Raw genomic sequence first — 17,482 nt, 5'->3', positions numbered from 1 at the left:
TCACCGGGCTCATATGCAAATGACTCGACAGCTAACTCGGCTAACAGCCACATGACTCAGCGGTGAGAAGGCCACCTTTCATAAACAATATACGTCTAGGGTCGGTATGATTTGGGGTTCAACTGAACAGAAATGTTGTCATGCTCTGACCCAAGGAACCTTGATTTGAGCGAATGCTGTGTAAATTCTGCCCACACACTATCATCGGTCGGCAAGAAATTATAGACCGTACACTAAATAAAATTATAAAGGAAGTATATTTACCAATTTATTTAAAAAATGAAAGGGCCCATCACAGTTGGACCAGTCCAATGTGCATGTAACTGTACTGGAGTATTTGGGGATGTATCACATGCAGGGCCCATGATCCATGTGAAAATTCATGCCACATTTGCAAGCTCCACTTGAAGGCCCATCTCAAACGAATTTGCCCTCTCTCTGGAGTATTGACACTTCCTCCTTGGAGCTATTCATCTGCACAAAGTACTCAGGCAACGGGGACTCTCCTTCCAACGGCATTCTGTGGCATCTTCCCTTCTGTCCCACTCCGCAGCTCCTGGCAAAAAATACCCCAAACTGGATTACTGTCCTTCAGAAAACTCTTCCCCACAGCTCTCTAGAACCTTCCCTCACATCCCACGATCCTGTTTGGCTGACTCACATTCCTAAGTCGGACAACATGGCTCCTTACCTTTAGCCGAGGCCAAAACACACTTTCCAGCCTGGCACACTGCTTTTACAGAGAACTGCTAATATAAACTACCTCACAGCATGGCAATGAAAATCTTAACCAGGGATTTACACTTCCCCCGCTCCAAAAATAGTCATGTCCTCATGACTTTGAAACTGATTAAACCATTATTAGTAACACAGTAATCAAATGAATGTCATGATTTCAGGACCTCCAATCCATTTGCAAATGGAAGAAGCACATCTCACCATTGGGAATGGTCAAAAGACTCTGTTTCCCAGGTGCGTCCACTGCCAGCCTAGCTAGGGGTTTCCTGACTTTCTGAGACCTTCTTATCTCACCTCCAGCTTCTCCAGCTTCAGCCACTCCTTGTGTCCTTTCCTGTCTACCAGAGGGTGCCTCCCCTTGTCTATCTCTCATGACTTCTGGCGGCTCAGGTACCTCTGCTCCGTGACTGAACTTAGCTTCCTTCAGTTTGAGCAGGTGCTGTTGAACACCTTCAACCTCCACTGGTGATAACTGGTGAGACGAGCTCTCTCAGAAAGGTGTGTACCTGGTCACTCTAATAGTGTGGCAAATACCTTTGGAGCAACCAACATCAAATTCATCAGTAGAAGAGACATCTTTGCATTCCAACATCTTTTCAGTTAATCTCCTTTTCCATTCCTTGGGTATCGGTGATCAATCAAAGTTGAATGACTTTGATATCAACTTCCTCAATTCAGGAGACTGTTTCTCTTCCATTTTCCCTGGAAAACTAGACACTACCATCACAAAAAAAAGATGGGCAATTGGCATCCCCCGTCTGAGGATATCATTTCCTCTTGAGGTGCTTATGATAATCACTGTCATCTATTTGCAGAGACAGCTGAAGGTTTCTGCAGTTTAGGTCTCACCAGCACTCCTGCAGTTAAGTATGACTCTTCTTCCAGATCATCAGGATCATCCACCTGGATGGCCAAGGCTTTGGGAATTCCAGTGCATTTGGGGGTTTCTGTCAGTCTAGCTACTCCTCCAGGATGTAACGTGATAGATTTAAACAGGGTGTACCACAAAATTCCTTGTGTCTGCTCATCATCCTGCTTAGGAGGAACTTACACCTTCTGAATCGCAGTTCTGAACACTGGTTGAATAGCCAAGGTTTTCAGAACTCTCCATTTCTGTCCTTGCATGCTCCCAAGAGCCTTCTCACAAAGGAGGTATTTGTTCCCACAGGAATGGAAGCTTCACCCTTTCAACCGGATCGAGACAGACCAACACTGGAGTATCAATAGTCTCAGTTACTCCAACATCTGCTTCCGGAAACTCCAGTAACCATCATATAGATGCTCATCAGTACTAAGCCCTCAAAATCTCAAGGTTGCTGAGCGGCATCAAGGGTAAGTGAGTCAATACCGGTTGTAAAAGGATCTATAAAGCAAAGTAACTTGAGAACCTGTGTCAAAGTATGGCTCTAGCAAAAACACCTTCAATCTATATGGATACATCAGAGCTTGGTCCTGATAAACCTTCAGGAATAGTGGTTTCCACTTTATTATTTCCCTTGATACACTGGTTGGAACGTTCCCTCTTGAAGATGCCAGCCTGTCGCTTTACTTAGTCTCTCCATAGTTTTGCCTCTTTTCCCTTCTGTTTGATTTACTGCTGACTTACTTTTCAAAAAATTTCCTGCCCCTCACAGTCTCACTTGAAATGCCTATCTTCTCCACAGCTGTAACAGAAAATACCGGTCACCTTACGGTCTGAGCCTGAGCACACACCCCTCAGCATCAGCGGCTCCACAGTGGAGAGAGTGGAAAACATCAAGTTCCTTGGGGTGCAGATCTCGGACAATCTCTCCTGGTCCAAGAACACCACTGGGATTGTGAAACGAGCCCAGCAGAGATAGCATTTTTTGAGGAAGCTTAAACAAGCATCACTCCCCACTAACATCTTAACTACATTCTTCAGAGGTGTGGTTGAGAGCGTGCTGACCTTTTGCATCACAACCTGGTACTCCAGCTGCAGTGCTGCCGACAAAAAAGCCTTGCAGAGGGTGGTTAGGGAAGCAGAGAAGGTTATTGGGGTCTCCCTACCTTCTGTCCAAGACCTCTTTCAGAGTCGATGCCTCCAGAAGACACGGTACATCATTAAAGACCCCTCACACCCTCTCCATGAACTGTTTGTTCTTCTGCCATCAGGTAAACGTTACAGGAGCATCAAAACTAAAACCACAAGGCTACTAAACAGCTTCCTCCCACAGGCAGTCAGACTGCTAAATAGCTGCTCTACCTAACTCTGCTTTGGACACTTTTTTACTTGCACTGGACACTTATAACTCATTTTTAACTGACATGTGGCTGTTGTGTTTTACTATTTATTGTTATGTTTATTACCTAGTGATGCGTTTGTTATGTTATGATTGCACTGCTCCTGGGAAACGCTGTCTCAGTCTGCCCTGCATCAGAGCTGAAGTACGGTTAGAATGACAATAAAGTTTTTGAATCTTGAATCTTGTCCAGGGACCCTTTTGAGCAGCAGTGTTTTGTGTCGTAAATCCTATAGGTGGGTCGGGTTTCCCAATAGAACTATGTTTATCTGAAACATTAGCAGGCATCCAGCAACCAATTAGCTTTTGGAAATGCTCCACTTCTCTATCATGTTTTCCTCCTCTCTAACTTCTCTGAGTAACTCAGTAAAAGATGGTGGAAGAGCGTGCAACTTATGGGTCATTCGAATATGTAGGGCGATCACAAACTAGAAAAAAACAGCAGAAGAATGAATAATCGGGTCTCACCTGTGAGTCTGTTGGGGCAATATACTGTGACCAGTGCTCTCGGTGTGGCCTCCTGTATATCGGTGAGACTCGATGTAGATTGGGAGACCGTTTCACCTCCCAGTGGCCACCCATTTTAATTCCACTTCCCATTCCCATTCCAGTATGTCTATCCATGGCCTTCTCTACTGTCACGATGAGACCATACTCAGGTTGGAGGAGCAACACCTTATATGTTGTCAGGGTAGCCTTCAACCTGATGGCGAGAACATTGATTTCTGGAATTTCCGGTAATGCCCCCCCCACCTCACCATTCCCCATCCCCTTTTCCCCCTCTCACCTTATCTCCTTACCTGCCCATCACTTTCCTCTGGGGCTCCTCCCCCTTTTATTTCTTCCATGGCCTTCTATCCCTACCTATCAGACTTCTCCAGCCCTGTATCTCTTTCACCAATCAGTTTCCCAGCTCTTTACTTCATCCCTCCCCCTCCAGGTCTCACCTATCACCTAGTGTTTCTCTCTCCCCTCCCTCCACCTTTTAAATCTACTCCTCAGCTTTTTTCATTAGGGAGCCTAAGGAAAAGGAACCCTTAGGAGGCAGTGATCATAATATAATAGAATTCACCCTACACATTGACACCCTACATAAAGTCAGATAGATCAGAATTACAGTGGAGTAAATGGAATTACAGAAGCACGTGAGAGGAGCTGGCCAAAGTTGATCGGAAGGGCATACTAACAGGGATGACAGAAGCACAGTAATGGCTGGAGCTTCTGGGGGTAATTATTCTAAAGAGTGGATGAAGCACCCATTGCTGACAAGGGAGGTCAAAGACAGCACAGAAGAAAAACCAAGGACATAATAATATAACAAAAATATTGGGAAGTTAGAGGATTGGGAAGCTTTTAAAAACCAACAGAAGGCAACTAAAAAGCCTTAAGTAGAGAAAAGATGAAATATGATGGTCAGCTAGCCAATGGTAGTAAAGAGGATATCAAACGATTTTTCAAATATAGGAAGTGTAAAAGAGAGGGGAGAGTGGATATCAGACTGCTGGAAAATGATGCTGGAGAGGTAAGAATGAGTGACAAAGAAATGGCAAATTAACTTACTAAGTATTTTGCATCAGTCTGCACTGTGGAAGACACTAGCAGTATGCCAGAAATACGAGAATGTCAGGGGGGCAGAAGGGAGAGTAGTTGCTAATACTGAAGAGAAGGTGCTTGGGAAACTGAGATGTCTGAAGTTAGATAAGTCAGCTGGACCAGATGGTGTACACTGCAGGATTCTGAAATAGGTGGCTGAAGAGATTATGGAGGCATTAATAATGATCTTTCAAGAATCACTAGATGCTGGAAAGTTTCCAGAGGACTGGAAGATAGCAAATGTCACTACACTCTTTAATAAGGGAGGGAGGCAGAAGAAAGGAAATTATAGGCCAGTTGGCCTGACATCAATGGTTCGGAAGATGTTGGAGTACATTATTAAAGATTAGATTTTGGGGTACATGGAGGCACATGATAAAGTAGGCCAACATCAGTCTGATTTCCATCAGTGGAAATCTTGCCTGACAAACCTGCTGGATTTGAGGAAATAACGGGTAGGATGGACAAAGGAGAGTCTTTAAATGTTGTTTACTTGGATTTTCAAAAAGCTTTTGACAAGGTGCTACACATGAGGCTGCTTAACAAAAGCCTATGTTACTAAAGGAAAGATACTAACATGGATAGAAGACTGGTTGACTGGCAGAAGGCAAAGAGTGGGAATAGAGGGGGGCCTATTTTGGTTGGCTGCTGGTAACTAGTGGTGTTCCACAGGGGTTGGTATTGGGTCCGCTTCTTTTCCCATTATACGTCAACAATTTGGATGATGGAATTGATGGCTTTGTGGCCAGGTTTAAGGATGACATGAAGATAGGTGGAGTGCAGGTAGTGTTGAGGAAGCAGAGAGGCTGCAGAAGGACATTGGGAGAACGGAGAAAGAAGTAACAGATGGAATAAAGTGCAGGGGAGTGTATGATCATGCATTTTGTTAGAACGAATAAAGGCGTAGACTAATTTCTAAACAGAGAGTATATTCAAAATTCAGAAATGCAAAGGAACATGGAAGTCATTGTGCAGGATTCCCTAAAAGTTAGCTTGCAGGTTGAGTCAGTGGTGAGGAAGGAAAATGCAATGTTATCATTCATTTTGAGGGGATAAGAATATAACAGGAAGGATGTAATGTGGAGGCTTTATAAGGCATTGGTCAGATCTCACTTGCAGTATTGTGAGCAGTTTTGGGCTGCTCGTCTTAGAATGGGTGTGCTGGCACGAGTAGGCTCCTGATGATGTTCAGTAGAATAATTCCAGGAATGAAAGGGTTAAGGTATGCTAGCATTTGATGGCTCTGGGCCTGTACTTGTTGCAGTTTGGAAGAATGAGGAAGGATTTCATTGAAACATATGAAAGGCCTAGATAGAGTGGTGGTTGGAGAGGGTGTTTCCTGCAGTGGGTGCGTCTTGGATCAGAGGGCACAGCCTCAGAATAGATGAACGTATATTTAGAATAGAGATGATGAGGGGTTTCTTTAGCCAGAGGATGGTGAAAGAGTGCCTCAGATGGCTTTGGAGGCCCAGTCATTGGGTACATTTAAAGTGGAGCTTGATGGATTCTTGATTAGTTGGGGTGTCAAAGGTTACAGAGCAAAGGCAGGAGAATGAGGTTGAGAGGGACAATAAATCAATCGTGATAGAATAGTGGAGCAGACTTGATGGGCTGAATGGCCTAATTCTGTTCCTAGGACATTGATCTGATGGTCTAAATTTCCTGCATTCGCATTCCCATTCTCTTTCATTCACAGGTCAGATGTGAGGCAGTAGGTTGTTGTTCAGCTCCCTAATTCTATGTAATGATATTGTTACTGGGCAGACTTGATTCTTTGTTCTGTCTGTGATGGTGGCAAGATGAGTCATATGGTTTATCCTGAGCCCAATATTTGCACTGGCTGTCTTGCCCAGACTGAACACAGGCACAGATATCATTTGTTAGTAACAACACCTGGGAGTGTATCCTGTCTTTTCAGGCAGCTCCCTTACCATTATTTTGGAGGACCATCTTTTCTCCCCCAGGTTCTCCCCAATCAGCACTATGTTACTGCTGTTATGTTTTTTTTAAACCTGGTTACCATGATCCTTCACATCTCCATATAATCCCATTCAATCAGCTCCAGTAGTTTCTTTCACTTCAATTTCTGACATCTCGTGTTCTGTTGCTCTTTTTGGCCAGCAATCTGTCCACTCATTCCCTTTCTGTTTCTTACTCTCCCTTTTCTGGTGTGTCTTTACTTGTCAGGACGCTGGAGCAGGGATCCAATAGCAGAACCAGTACTGTGCACACAGTGATATTAATTGAGTAAGAAATCCCGAGGTGTGAACAAAGTCAGTGTCAAAGTTCAGGCAGAGATCAAAACATCCAGAGAATTCCAAAAACCAGAATTGGGAAACAGGCAGAGTCAATATTTAGAGGGACAGCATACAGATATGAATGCTGGAGAGGCTCAGGAAAATTCACTGGCACAATCCAGTAACAAACAGGTGAAACCACAGGACTGAAATACACTGAGCAATAAACAGAGAGGCAGATGATAGGTGGAGCACAATGAGACACAGGTGGCAGCAATACAGGTAATAATGAGAAACAGATGAGAGATGGAGTACTCAGTAATACAGGGGCCGGGGTAGAGCAGGAACACATGACAATACAAAACCACAGACTGACAGCTAGGGGGAAACACACAAAAAGATAGAGTTCAACTGGAGGTACTGACATTATTTTAATTGCTGCTGCCTCTACCGGCAGCCACACTGCTTTTACAACTTCTTCACTGTGTTTGACCCCTACCTTTGGGACCCCCTGACATGATTCCCATACTTTGTTCCAACTCCTGTCCCTGTTTCTCCCTTCCTGTGGGCCATGTTGTCTGCTCTGTGGATCATACACGTTTGCTGTCTCTGTCTTGTCCATGTTATCTCTCCCTTTCCTGAGTCTGTGATAGCACCTGCCTTACTTAGAGAGTCCATCCCCAGGACAGTACCCCCATTGTTTGGGTACACCCAAAAATCCGCAGGAAACATCCATGACCAAAGGGAGTTGTTTTTTTTTGCCAGGTTCAGTATTATAAACACAGCAGCAGCCACTTGTAAAAATCAAAGTGTTGCTTTTGAATAAGTTCCAACTAATACTCCTGGTTTCCCTTCTTATAAACAGGAGCCAGCCTTCAGTTCTTAATGCAACTGGCAAGCTGCAATCAGTTTGAAGTTACAAACACAACTTAGCAAACCCCACAGACTTGCTGGCCCCATAGCACTTGTGTTATCTGCTGAAGAGGTGCAGTATAAGACAGAGGTTAGTTAACTTGGCTTATTTTAAAATAGGCAGCACTGGCTAAGTTGCTTAGTTCAAGGCCAGATGGATGTCATCATTTAGCATATCAATAGATGAACTATCAATAAGTTGGAAGGCTTATGTGCACAAGCTTCACAGCATTAAATGTGGGTACCTGCGATCTCTTATTTCCAGAAGCTTTCAGACCACTTGTGTTAAAAGGTACAGATATATTTTAAAATCACAGCAGAAGCACGGGGTGAACTAGAAACCATTCCTCTGCCTTCATTTTCTGTGAAGGACAACTGGTTTGTCTGCAAATCAGAGGGTAAGTATTTTTTAGTTTTTAGGAATTGTACCTGTGTTTTGGAAATCCTTTGTGTCTAAGAAATGGTTTGTAATTTGGAAACATTTTATAAGATAGCAATCCTCTGAGTTTTAAATGTGCTTTAAGACTGTCGCTTGAATTTAAATGTCTAACAATAAAAATAAATGAACTGAGATTAAACTGCTTTGATAGCTGGAAAGGTTTTCGCCTTGGTGGGGGGGGGGACACACACTACACAGATGGAGGGTATTGACAGCTAAATGCATCATGGAGAATAAACAGGGAAGTGAACTAGTCTTTAAAAGTGGATAGTTACAGTATAAGCAACACACACAAAATGCTGGTGAAACACAGCAGGCCAGGCAGCATCTATAGGGAGAAGCACTGTCGACGTTTCAGGCCGAGACCCTTCATCAGGACTAACTGAAAGGAAAGATAGTAAGAGATTTGAAAGTAGGAGGGGGAGGGAGAAATGCGAAATGATAGGAGAAGACCTGAGGGGGTGGGGTGAAGCTGAGAGCCGGAGCTTTTGCCAATCACCTTACTCAATGCAAATGTAGATAAGAGGTTCACTTGTTGTTCAGATCAAACATCAGAATTGGGAAGTAAAGTGATCTAAGTGACTTTGACAATGAAATGATTGTTGGTGCCAGACTGGGTGGATTAAGTATCTCAGAAACTGCTGATCTCCTGGGGTTTTCATGCACAACAGTCTCTAGAGTTCACAGAGAATGGTGCAGAGAAAACATCCAGTGAGCAGCAGTTCTGTGGGTGAAAATGCCTTGTTAATGTGAATGGTCAGCTGAGAATGGCCAGAGTGGTTCAAGCTGACAGGAAGGAAACAGTAACACAAATAACAAAGTGTTACAACAGTGGTGTGCAGAAGAGTATCTCTGAATGCACAACATGTTGAACCTCAAAGTGGATGGGCTACAGCAGCAGAAGACCACGAACATACACTCAGTGGCCACTTTATTAGGTACAGGATGTTTCTGAGTGTATTTTCATAAACACATGAAATTCTGAAGATGCTGGAAATCCAAAGGAACATACACAAAATGCTGGAGGAGCTCAGCAGGTCCGGTGGCATTAATAAAAGTGGACAAACCGTTAATGTTTCAGACAGAGACCCTCCTTCAGAACTGGAAAGGAAGGAAGATGCCAGAATAAAAAAGGTCAGGAAAGTGGAGAAAGGATAGCTAGAAGGTGAAGCCAGTTGGGTGAGAAAGGTTAAGAGTTGGAGATGAAGGAATCTGATGAAAGGAGTGGGCCACAGGTGAAAGGGAAGGAAGTGGAGCTCTGGGGGAGATGATAGGCAGGTAGAGAAGAAATAACTGGCCAGAGTGGGGAATAGAAAAAGAGGGGAGGGGGAGGGAGTTTTGTTACTGGAAGGGGAAATTGATATTCATGCCATCGAGTTAGAGGTTGCCCGGACAGTAAAGTGTTGCTGCTCCACGCTGAGGGTGGCCTCACTGAGGATCAAGAGGAGGCACTGAGCGTATTTGTTTAAGCTTCAACGTGTATAATTAAAATAAAATAAGCTGTGTTTAATTAGTTAGTTAGCTGGAAGTATCTCCACTTTGGTACGGGGGTGGGGCACGACTCAAGCAGTCGGCATCGGCAGCTAGATCTCACCGCAGAGACGGGGAAGTAAGCTGGTATTTTTAGAGTAGGTAGGTATAGTATAACCTTCCTCTCGTGAGGATACCCGTAGATATCTCATGTGCATCGGATAGGGGCTTAAAATCTTCTTCTGAGTTCATGGATTGCGGACAGGGCACGTAATACCATCTCGTCCAGATGAGCCGAATGCCTCCTATGTTGCGAAATAATTATAAAATATCACGGGCTTGACGAATTGACAGACACACGTAACTAATATCCATTCTCCAGAAGCAGAGTGGAAATGAGCACATTATTAAGGATCAATATTCTGCCTTGATTCAAAAGTTTTAAACACTATTTCATTATCTACATCAAAATAAATGTAAAATAGTTTTATATCTGATACAGGAACCCAGAGGCCGATGTGGGGCTTATTGTAAATAGGTGTTTGGGAGTGGCAGAGGACAATTTAATTCTGTATTTGATATTTTTCCAGGCAGAAGAGGACTTCTGCTTTAAACACTGGCAAGCTGAAAGGGTTCCCCCGGCCCTTCCACCCGCTCCTCTTGTTTCCAGGGGGACGATGAAGGTTGGGACGCGCAGCGGCCCGGCTGGCTGCTTCCTTGGGCCGCGGGAGGTGAGTGAGGGAAAAGCCGGTGAGTACGGGCTTTCTCAGCGATAATGAGCCAGGCAGCTGACGACCTTCCCCGGAGAAAACGGAGCGCCGCTTCTGCTCGGTGGTTTTGACAGCGTGACCACCCTTCAGCTGTGCGCTCCGGTCGCCCATTTCACCCAAGTTATCCAACTCTCTGTACCTGGCCCCACAAACCAACGTGTATCGTTCGCTTCACCCCCACACCCGCGTTTCGTGCGAACATTGTGTATCTTATCTCTACAGTTCTTTCATGCTTATCCCCCCCCCCCCCCCCCTTATCCTTCCTCTGATTGGTTTTCCACCTGGCGCCTCTAGACCTTCCCCCTCCTCTATCTCTATTACTGGGCTTCGGCCCTCTCTTCCCCCCTATTCCTGATGAAGGGTCTCGGCCCGAAACGTTGGCTACTCTTTTCTCACAGATGTTGCCTGACCTGCTGAGTTCTTCCAGCGTCGTGTACGTATTCTTTGATCCACAGCATCTGCAGTTGTATTTTTGTGTTGTGAATCTTATGTACCCGTTACAACAAGGTTCTCATTACACGGTGCTTCCATGGTCGCCCAGATAGCAATAAACTTGACCTTGCATCGGGATCACGGTCGGCACTGGCATTGTGGACCAGGAGGGCTGTTCTATGGAATTCCTTTTTGTCAATCCCCATTTCAACACGGCATCGTCTCTTACACAGGATGTTAGACAAGTGCCAACGGTACCCATTAACATTATTTTTAAAAAGCTCTCAGTTCCTCTGTCTCCTCCACATCTCTCAGGATGAGGCTTTTCATTCTAGAATGAAGGAGATGTCCTCCTTTTTCAAAGAAAGGGGCTTTCCCTCCTCCACCATCAATGCTGCCCTACGCACATCTGCTCTTATCCCATCCTTCCTTCATGCTACTAGGGATAGGGCCCCTCTTGTCCTCACCTACCACCCCTCCAGCCTTCGCGTCAAGCACGCAATTCTCCACAACTTCCGCCATCTCCAACGGGATCCACCACTAAGCATATCTTTCCCTCTCCCCCACTTGCTATGTGACTCCCCTGTCCATTCATCACTCCCCACTGATCTCTCTCCTGGCACTTATCCTTGCAAATGGAACAAGTGCTACATGGGCCCCTAGACATCCTCCCTCACTACCATTCAGGGCCACAAACAGTCCTTCCAGATGAGTGACACTTCTTGTGAGTCTGTTGTTCGGTGCCTCTGGTGTGGCCTCCTGTATATTAGTGAGACCCAATGTAGATTGGGAGACCGCTTTGCTGACCATCTACGCTCCATTCGCCAGAACAAGCGGGAACTCCCAGTGGCCATCCATTTTAATTCCACTTCCCATTCCGATGTGTCCATCCATGGCCTCCTCCACTGAGTGATAAGGCCAACTTAGGTTGGAGGAACAACGCCTTATATTCTGTTTGTGTAGCTTCAATTTCTCAAACTTACAGTAATGCCTCTCTTCCCCCCCATTTCCCATTCCCCTATCCCTCTCTCTCATATTATCTCCTTGCCCACCCCTCCCCTCCCCCTTTTTTTTCTCTCTTCCTGGCCTTCTGTCTCTCACCAATCAAATTCCTAGCTCTTTGCTTCATCTCTCCCCCTTCAAGTTTCACCTATCGCTTGCTGTTTCCCTCCCCACCTTTTAAATCTACTCTTCAGCTTTTTTTCTCTGGTCCTACCGAAGGTTTTCGGCCTGAAATGTTGACTGTGCTTTTTCCATAGATGCTACCTGGCGTGCTGAGTTCCTCTAGTATTTTGTGTGTGTTGAGAAGCTACCCTGTTATTTTAAGTGTAGGAATGACAGGGGATATGGAACTACAGAGGCCCATTCTTCTTTCAAGACTTTTACATCCAAGTCACTTACTGGTTCCATTGTCGTTTTTTTTATTAATTGATTTTATTTCTCCTAAACAACAACAAAGCTGCAAAAATAAGCAAACTTGCTGGAATAGGTCAGTTGGAAAATTTGATCCAGTTGATAATTTTAACCTAAGATCTTGCTTTCCTGTGGAGCAAAATCTGTGAATAAGTCTATTTTCACAGGTACCGAGATAACAATGATAAACTTTGTTTTGCATACCATCTATACATTTCATTTCATTGTATTGGCTGCTTTACCAAGACAGTGAAAAGCGTAGGCAGTCTCTGGAAGGGAGGTGGTCTTCTGTGATGTGCCGAGCTGTGTCCACAATTCTCTGCAGTTTCTAGCATCTTGGGCAGAGCAGTTGTCATATCAGGCCATAATGCATCGGATAGGATGCTTTCTATAGAGCATCAATAAAAACTGGTGCGGGTCGGAGAGGATATGTCAAATTTCTTCAGCTTTATGAAGAAGTAGAGGCACTGATGAATTTTCTTGGCTGTGATATCTACATGGTTGGACCAAGACAGGCTAATGGGGGTGTTGCTTTCAAACCTCTCAACCTCAGCATCGTTGATGTGCACCATGCCCCCTCCCTAAAGCGAATAGCGAGCTATTTTGTATTACTGATACTGAGGGAAAGGTTCTTGTCATATCACCATGCCACCAAGTCTTTAACTCCTTCCTATCTTGTGCGTTGTTATTTGAAATATAGCCAATTGTGGTGGTGTCATCTGCAAACTTGTTGATGGAGTTAGAATCTGACCAAGAGTCCTGAGTGTATGGTTGGGACTAAAGTAATGGACTGAGTTTGCAGTCTTGTGCTGCGCCAGTACTGAGAATAATTTGGCGGAACTGTTGCTGCTATCCTTGCTGATTGTGGTCTGTTGGTCAGCAAATCGAGGATCCATTGGCAGGGGGTTGTGTTGAGTCCTTGTTCTATGAGTCTAGAGATGGATTTGTTGAAGGTGGAATTGTGGTCAGTAAACAATAGTCTAACATAGGTTTCTTTTACTGTCCAGATGCTCCAGAAATGAGTGGAGTGTCAGGGCGATGGTGCCTGCTATAGACCTATTTAAGTGGGAGGCAACTGCAGTGGGTCATGATTGTCTGGAAGGTTGGTGTATATCATGACCAGCCTCTCGCAGAACTTCATGATGGTTGATGTCAAAGCCACTGGGGGAGTAGTCAGTAGTCATCACCTTATTTTATTCCTAGGTATCGGGATAATACTGGAATCCTTAAAACAGATGGTATTCTGCAGATGAGCAGGTTTAAAAAAGCAAGGTTATAAAGGAAAGGCATGCAGTAATACTCATGCATACACACATCACACAGACAGATTTCCCTTCTCTGGCTGCATCTTCATTCACAGGTGCCATCTCAAAGTTGAGAAAGAATCATTAAGTATCATTAAGAATCATTAAGTGAGCTTTGAAATAGATGATTTTTTAAAGTTGATAATTTATCAGAAAGAGCCCTCTTCTGATGAAAACTAATTGACATGAAAAATTAACTCTAATTTTCTCTTTCTACAAGTATGACATGATGTGCTGAGTTCTTCCAGGAATTCCTGTTTCTTTTATTTAAATTTTCAATATCTGCATCATTTTGCTTTGTTCCATTCTGTTTCAAAATATATAATTTTTATAGAATTATCTCCAGAATCAGTTCTGAGATCAGTGAGGGCAGTTATAACTTGTTTTAGTTCACACTTTGTGAATGTTGCTTTGATTTCTTAACCTATTGGATGTTGCCTGTGTTTTTTTCATTGTGACTTCCAATTTTCTCTTTCAGGTTTATTTCGTATTTATAATACTGCATGAGACTGGAATAATGTGGACTATACGATCGAGTTCACACTGCCTAGCACAAGTGTTGAAAACAAAAGTGGCACAAGAGAGAGCTATTTCACTGTGTCCTATCCACGGAAACATACACAAACTATCTTCTATCCATGAAGTTTCTAAATTAAGTACAAAGAAGCTTATCAGTTTTACTTATCCATTAAAAACCTTGGAACAGTACTTAATGAAGAATGTAAATAAAATGAACTTCCAGATGTTTAATCCAAGTTTTCAGGATATTGCTGCTGCAGAACAATTCTTCAGGCCTTCAAGAAAGCACAGTATAGATTATTTCACTTCTGCTGTCAGGATTGATCATGCACCAGTGATATCTCAACCAGAGGTTAGTGCTACTTTTCCCCATGCTTAACAAAAGTCATATATGAGCTGACTGTCCTGAATTAACAACAATGAAGTATTTTTTCCCCCATTATAATCTAAATCACCAGTTGTGTTCTTAGTTACAGAGAATGGTAAATTCTAACCACACTGCAACCACTTCTCTCTTGTGTTCTCTCTGATTGTGGCTTCCACTGGGAATGCAGATTTGTGGAAATATATCTTCATCAAATTCTTGTACCCTTTTCTCTTGCTGTTTCAACTAATTTTCCAAAATGGATGGATGTTGATTAGGGATTAGAATAATTTTGACTAAAGCCCCTACAATTATGATTGCGGAGCAATCTCCATATCAATACATTTCAAGCCTCTAGTTTATACCTTCTCGATTTTTTTTTTCTTTCAGGTGTGTTTTATAGGAAGAAGCAACGTTGGAAAGTCTTCATTGATAAAATCCTTGTTTTCCTTGGTTCCTGGAATTGAAGTTAGAGTTTCAAAAACTCCTGTGAGTATTTGTAGGCTGAAGGATTACACATTTTTATTTTAAAAATGGCCATGATGTATTCTATTGGTACAAATGCTATGTTGTATTGGTCACCTATGATGAATGTCATGTAGTAGTCTCAGGAATTTTGAAACCTCCATCCCCACATTATCCCCAATCACAAACTGTATTGTTAACCTGATCATACAAAAATCATTGGACCAGGAATTCTTCTATGCAGGGAAAGGGGCATTCAGCTGGCACTGTACAGGGGAGAATGCACTAGTTTTTCTCAAATCATTGAGTGTGAAATTGAGACCAAAACATTGTGTGGAAAAGGACAAGGCTTGCATACTTTGTGAAAATAAGACCTTTACATTTTGGAGAAGTTATCAAGAAATCAGTTATAAATGGTGAGAAGATAACATTTTTGGGTGTTATTCAGACCTAGAGTTTGTAGGTTTGAGAGCATTGGTGGAAGGTACATAAGGAGCTGTGGAGTTCAGCCAAGTTATGATTGAAGGAATTAAAGATGATGGGGATATGATGAATTGACAGATGCATGAGTAAGGTTTCTATGGACATCTGGCTGTGAAGGGGAAAAGTGGAAGTGAGCACTTATTTATTAATTTATTTGCAAGGTTACAGAGTTTTAAATTATACAGTAGTAGACTAGGTAAACTTAGTCCCTTTGATTAAATATCAAACTATAGCTCATCTCTTCTATTGAAGGCTTGTTTTGTAGTAAGCGACTTGCATTATTCACAGGACTTAAGAATAGCCGGAAAAAAACATTCCAAAGTGATATCTTTTCAGACCAGTTCATATCCTTGTTAACTTTAAATAGATCCTTGTGCTTCTTAGTAATTTTAACACCCAAATAAGTAATCAGTAACCAGTCTGAATGGTGATTGTTTATAGATTGGAACTCGCATATTTAATGGAAAAAGCTCACTCTTATTAAGATACAATTTATAACCAGAAAAACTACTAAACATATTATTATATATTATTGCAGGAATGGATTTCTCTGGGTTAGAGATGTATAGTAACAGGTCATCTGCATATCATAATACCTTATGCGTCCCATTCCCATGAATAATACCAGATACCATAGATTTCGCACTACAGAGCGCACCTGATTAAAAGCCGCTGGCTCTAATTTTAGAAAGAAAATCAATTTTGTACTTGTACAAGCCGCACCGGATTTTAGGCCGCAGGTGTCCCACGTTGTAATATGAGATATTTACACAGAAAGATATTACACGTGAGGATTTTTTAACTTTTAATTAAATCCGTATGGTAACATAAACAAATACATATTGCAAATGCTTTTTTTCGAACCGTGCCTCTAACACGGCTACTTTTAAATATACATACGTATCGGTAACACACAAATTACGTTGCGTATACTTTTTTACTGAACAGTGCACGAACAACATTCCAATATCTCCCTAACGACTGGTAAAAAAATATATACTGCAGCCTACCAGGAAAAGTTATTGATCACCTTTAACTTAAAAGCAGCGTTTTCGCTCAGGTCTAATGCGCTCGGCTAATGTGCTCGGGTCTAATGCGCTCGGCTAATGTGCTCGCCCCCACCTTCCCGTTTATCGTAAACCGGTATTTCCCACAAGACGCGGCGAAACCGGATGTGATGTCATAGTATCCCGGGATGTACAGAAAACAAATATACTTAACACTTTTAACTTTAACTAGAAAATACTAACAAATGGATTACTAAGCGAAAATATTATAAACTAAATAACTGCCATAAAGGCAGCACAATGCTTTTCTTCGAGTGTTTTCCATGTTGATGAGGGTGAGTACAAATGACTGATTTACAATAATTTAATTGTGAAAGTGCGCTTGATTTATCGTACAATTTCATTGGACCTCTGTGAACTACTCATTAATTTTTATTGGTCTACTGTTACGAGGCAAAATGTTTTTAGCGGCATGAAAAAAAATCATGCATTAGCCGCACCGTAGTAAAGGCCGCAGTGTTCAAAGCTGTTCAAAGCGTGGGAAAAAAGTAGCGGCTTATAATCCGACATCTACGGTATATTGGGTGAATCACAAAGAGCGACTGCCAAGGGCTCCAAGGCAATATCAAATAGTAAGGGACTTAATGTAAACAACATCAAACTGCCTTAGGGACCCCGGCTCCGGATTTCTTCCTCAGGGTTTACTCCTAAAGCCTTTCCCATGGGTGGGTATGGAGGTTTAACATCAGAGTTTTCCTTCTCCTAGGCGGACTGCTGTCCAAGGCTGACGAGCCCCACCTGCCCAACATCAGGAACTGGTCAACACAGAACATACTGCAGACACTGTGGGGCAGAGATACTGTGGATTTGTTCCCTGAACAAATAGTCCAAACAATCTGGCAGAATGCCCCATCGTCAGATCTGACCAACATACACCAAACACAACACTTGGCTATGGTGAAAGTTGCCCTCCCATTCAGAACCTTTGTGCACAGATGACGTATCGCCCCCTCAGGATGGTTGCAGGAAGGAAGAGATGGCCACCCACTCTTAGTAGACTGGACTTGCTAAGAGG

At 43.0% G+C, this 17,482-nt stretch overlaps 1 protein-coding gene across 6 annotated transcripts in view; it reads left to right on the top strand.

The window, feature by feature from the left end:
- The first annotated feature begins 10,240 nt into the window (after nt 1-10,240).
- Nucleotides 10,241-17,482, top strand: part of gtpbp8 (GTP binding protein 8) — a 29,124-nt gene continuing 21,882 nt past the window's right edge. For 2 of the 6 annotated variants that reach the window (XM_073045746.1, XM_073045743.1), the window contains exons 1-3: nt 10,869-11,106; nt 14,048-14,440; nt 14,843-14,941. In XM_073045746.1, the coding sequence (XP_072901847.1) occupies nt 11,032-11,106; nt 14,048-14,440; nt 14,843-14,941 (567 nt within the window). In that variant the 5' untranslated portion in view covers nt 10,869-11,031. Of the gene's footprint in view, nt 10,401-10,868; nt 11,107-11,938; nt 12,342-14,047; nt 14,441-14,842; nt 14,942-17,482 lie in introns of those variants that run through there. The other 4 variants (XM_073045744.1, XM_073045747.1, XM_073045745.1 and 1 more) reach the window with 4 other exon arrangements.

Source organism: Hemitrygon akajei, chromosome 5 (assembly GCF_048418815.1).
Source record: "Hemitrygon akajei chromosome 5, sHemAka1.3, whole genome shotgun sequence".
In the NCBI taxonomy this organism is placed as follows: domain Eukaryota; kingdom Metazoa; phylum Chordata; class Chondrichthyes; order Myliobatiformes; family Dasyatidae; genus Hemitrygon; species Hemitrygon akajei.
The sequence above is the reverse complement of the archived record's forward strand: the minus strand, read 5'-3'. Positions and strand labels throughout refer to the sequence as shown.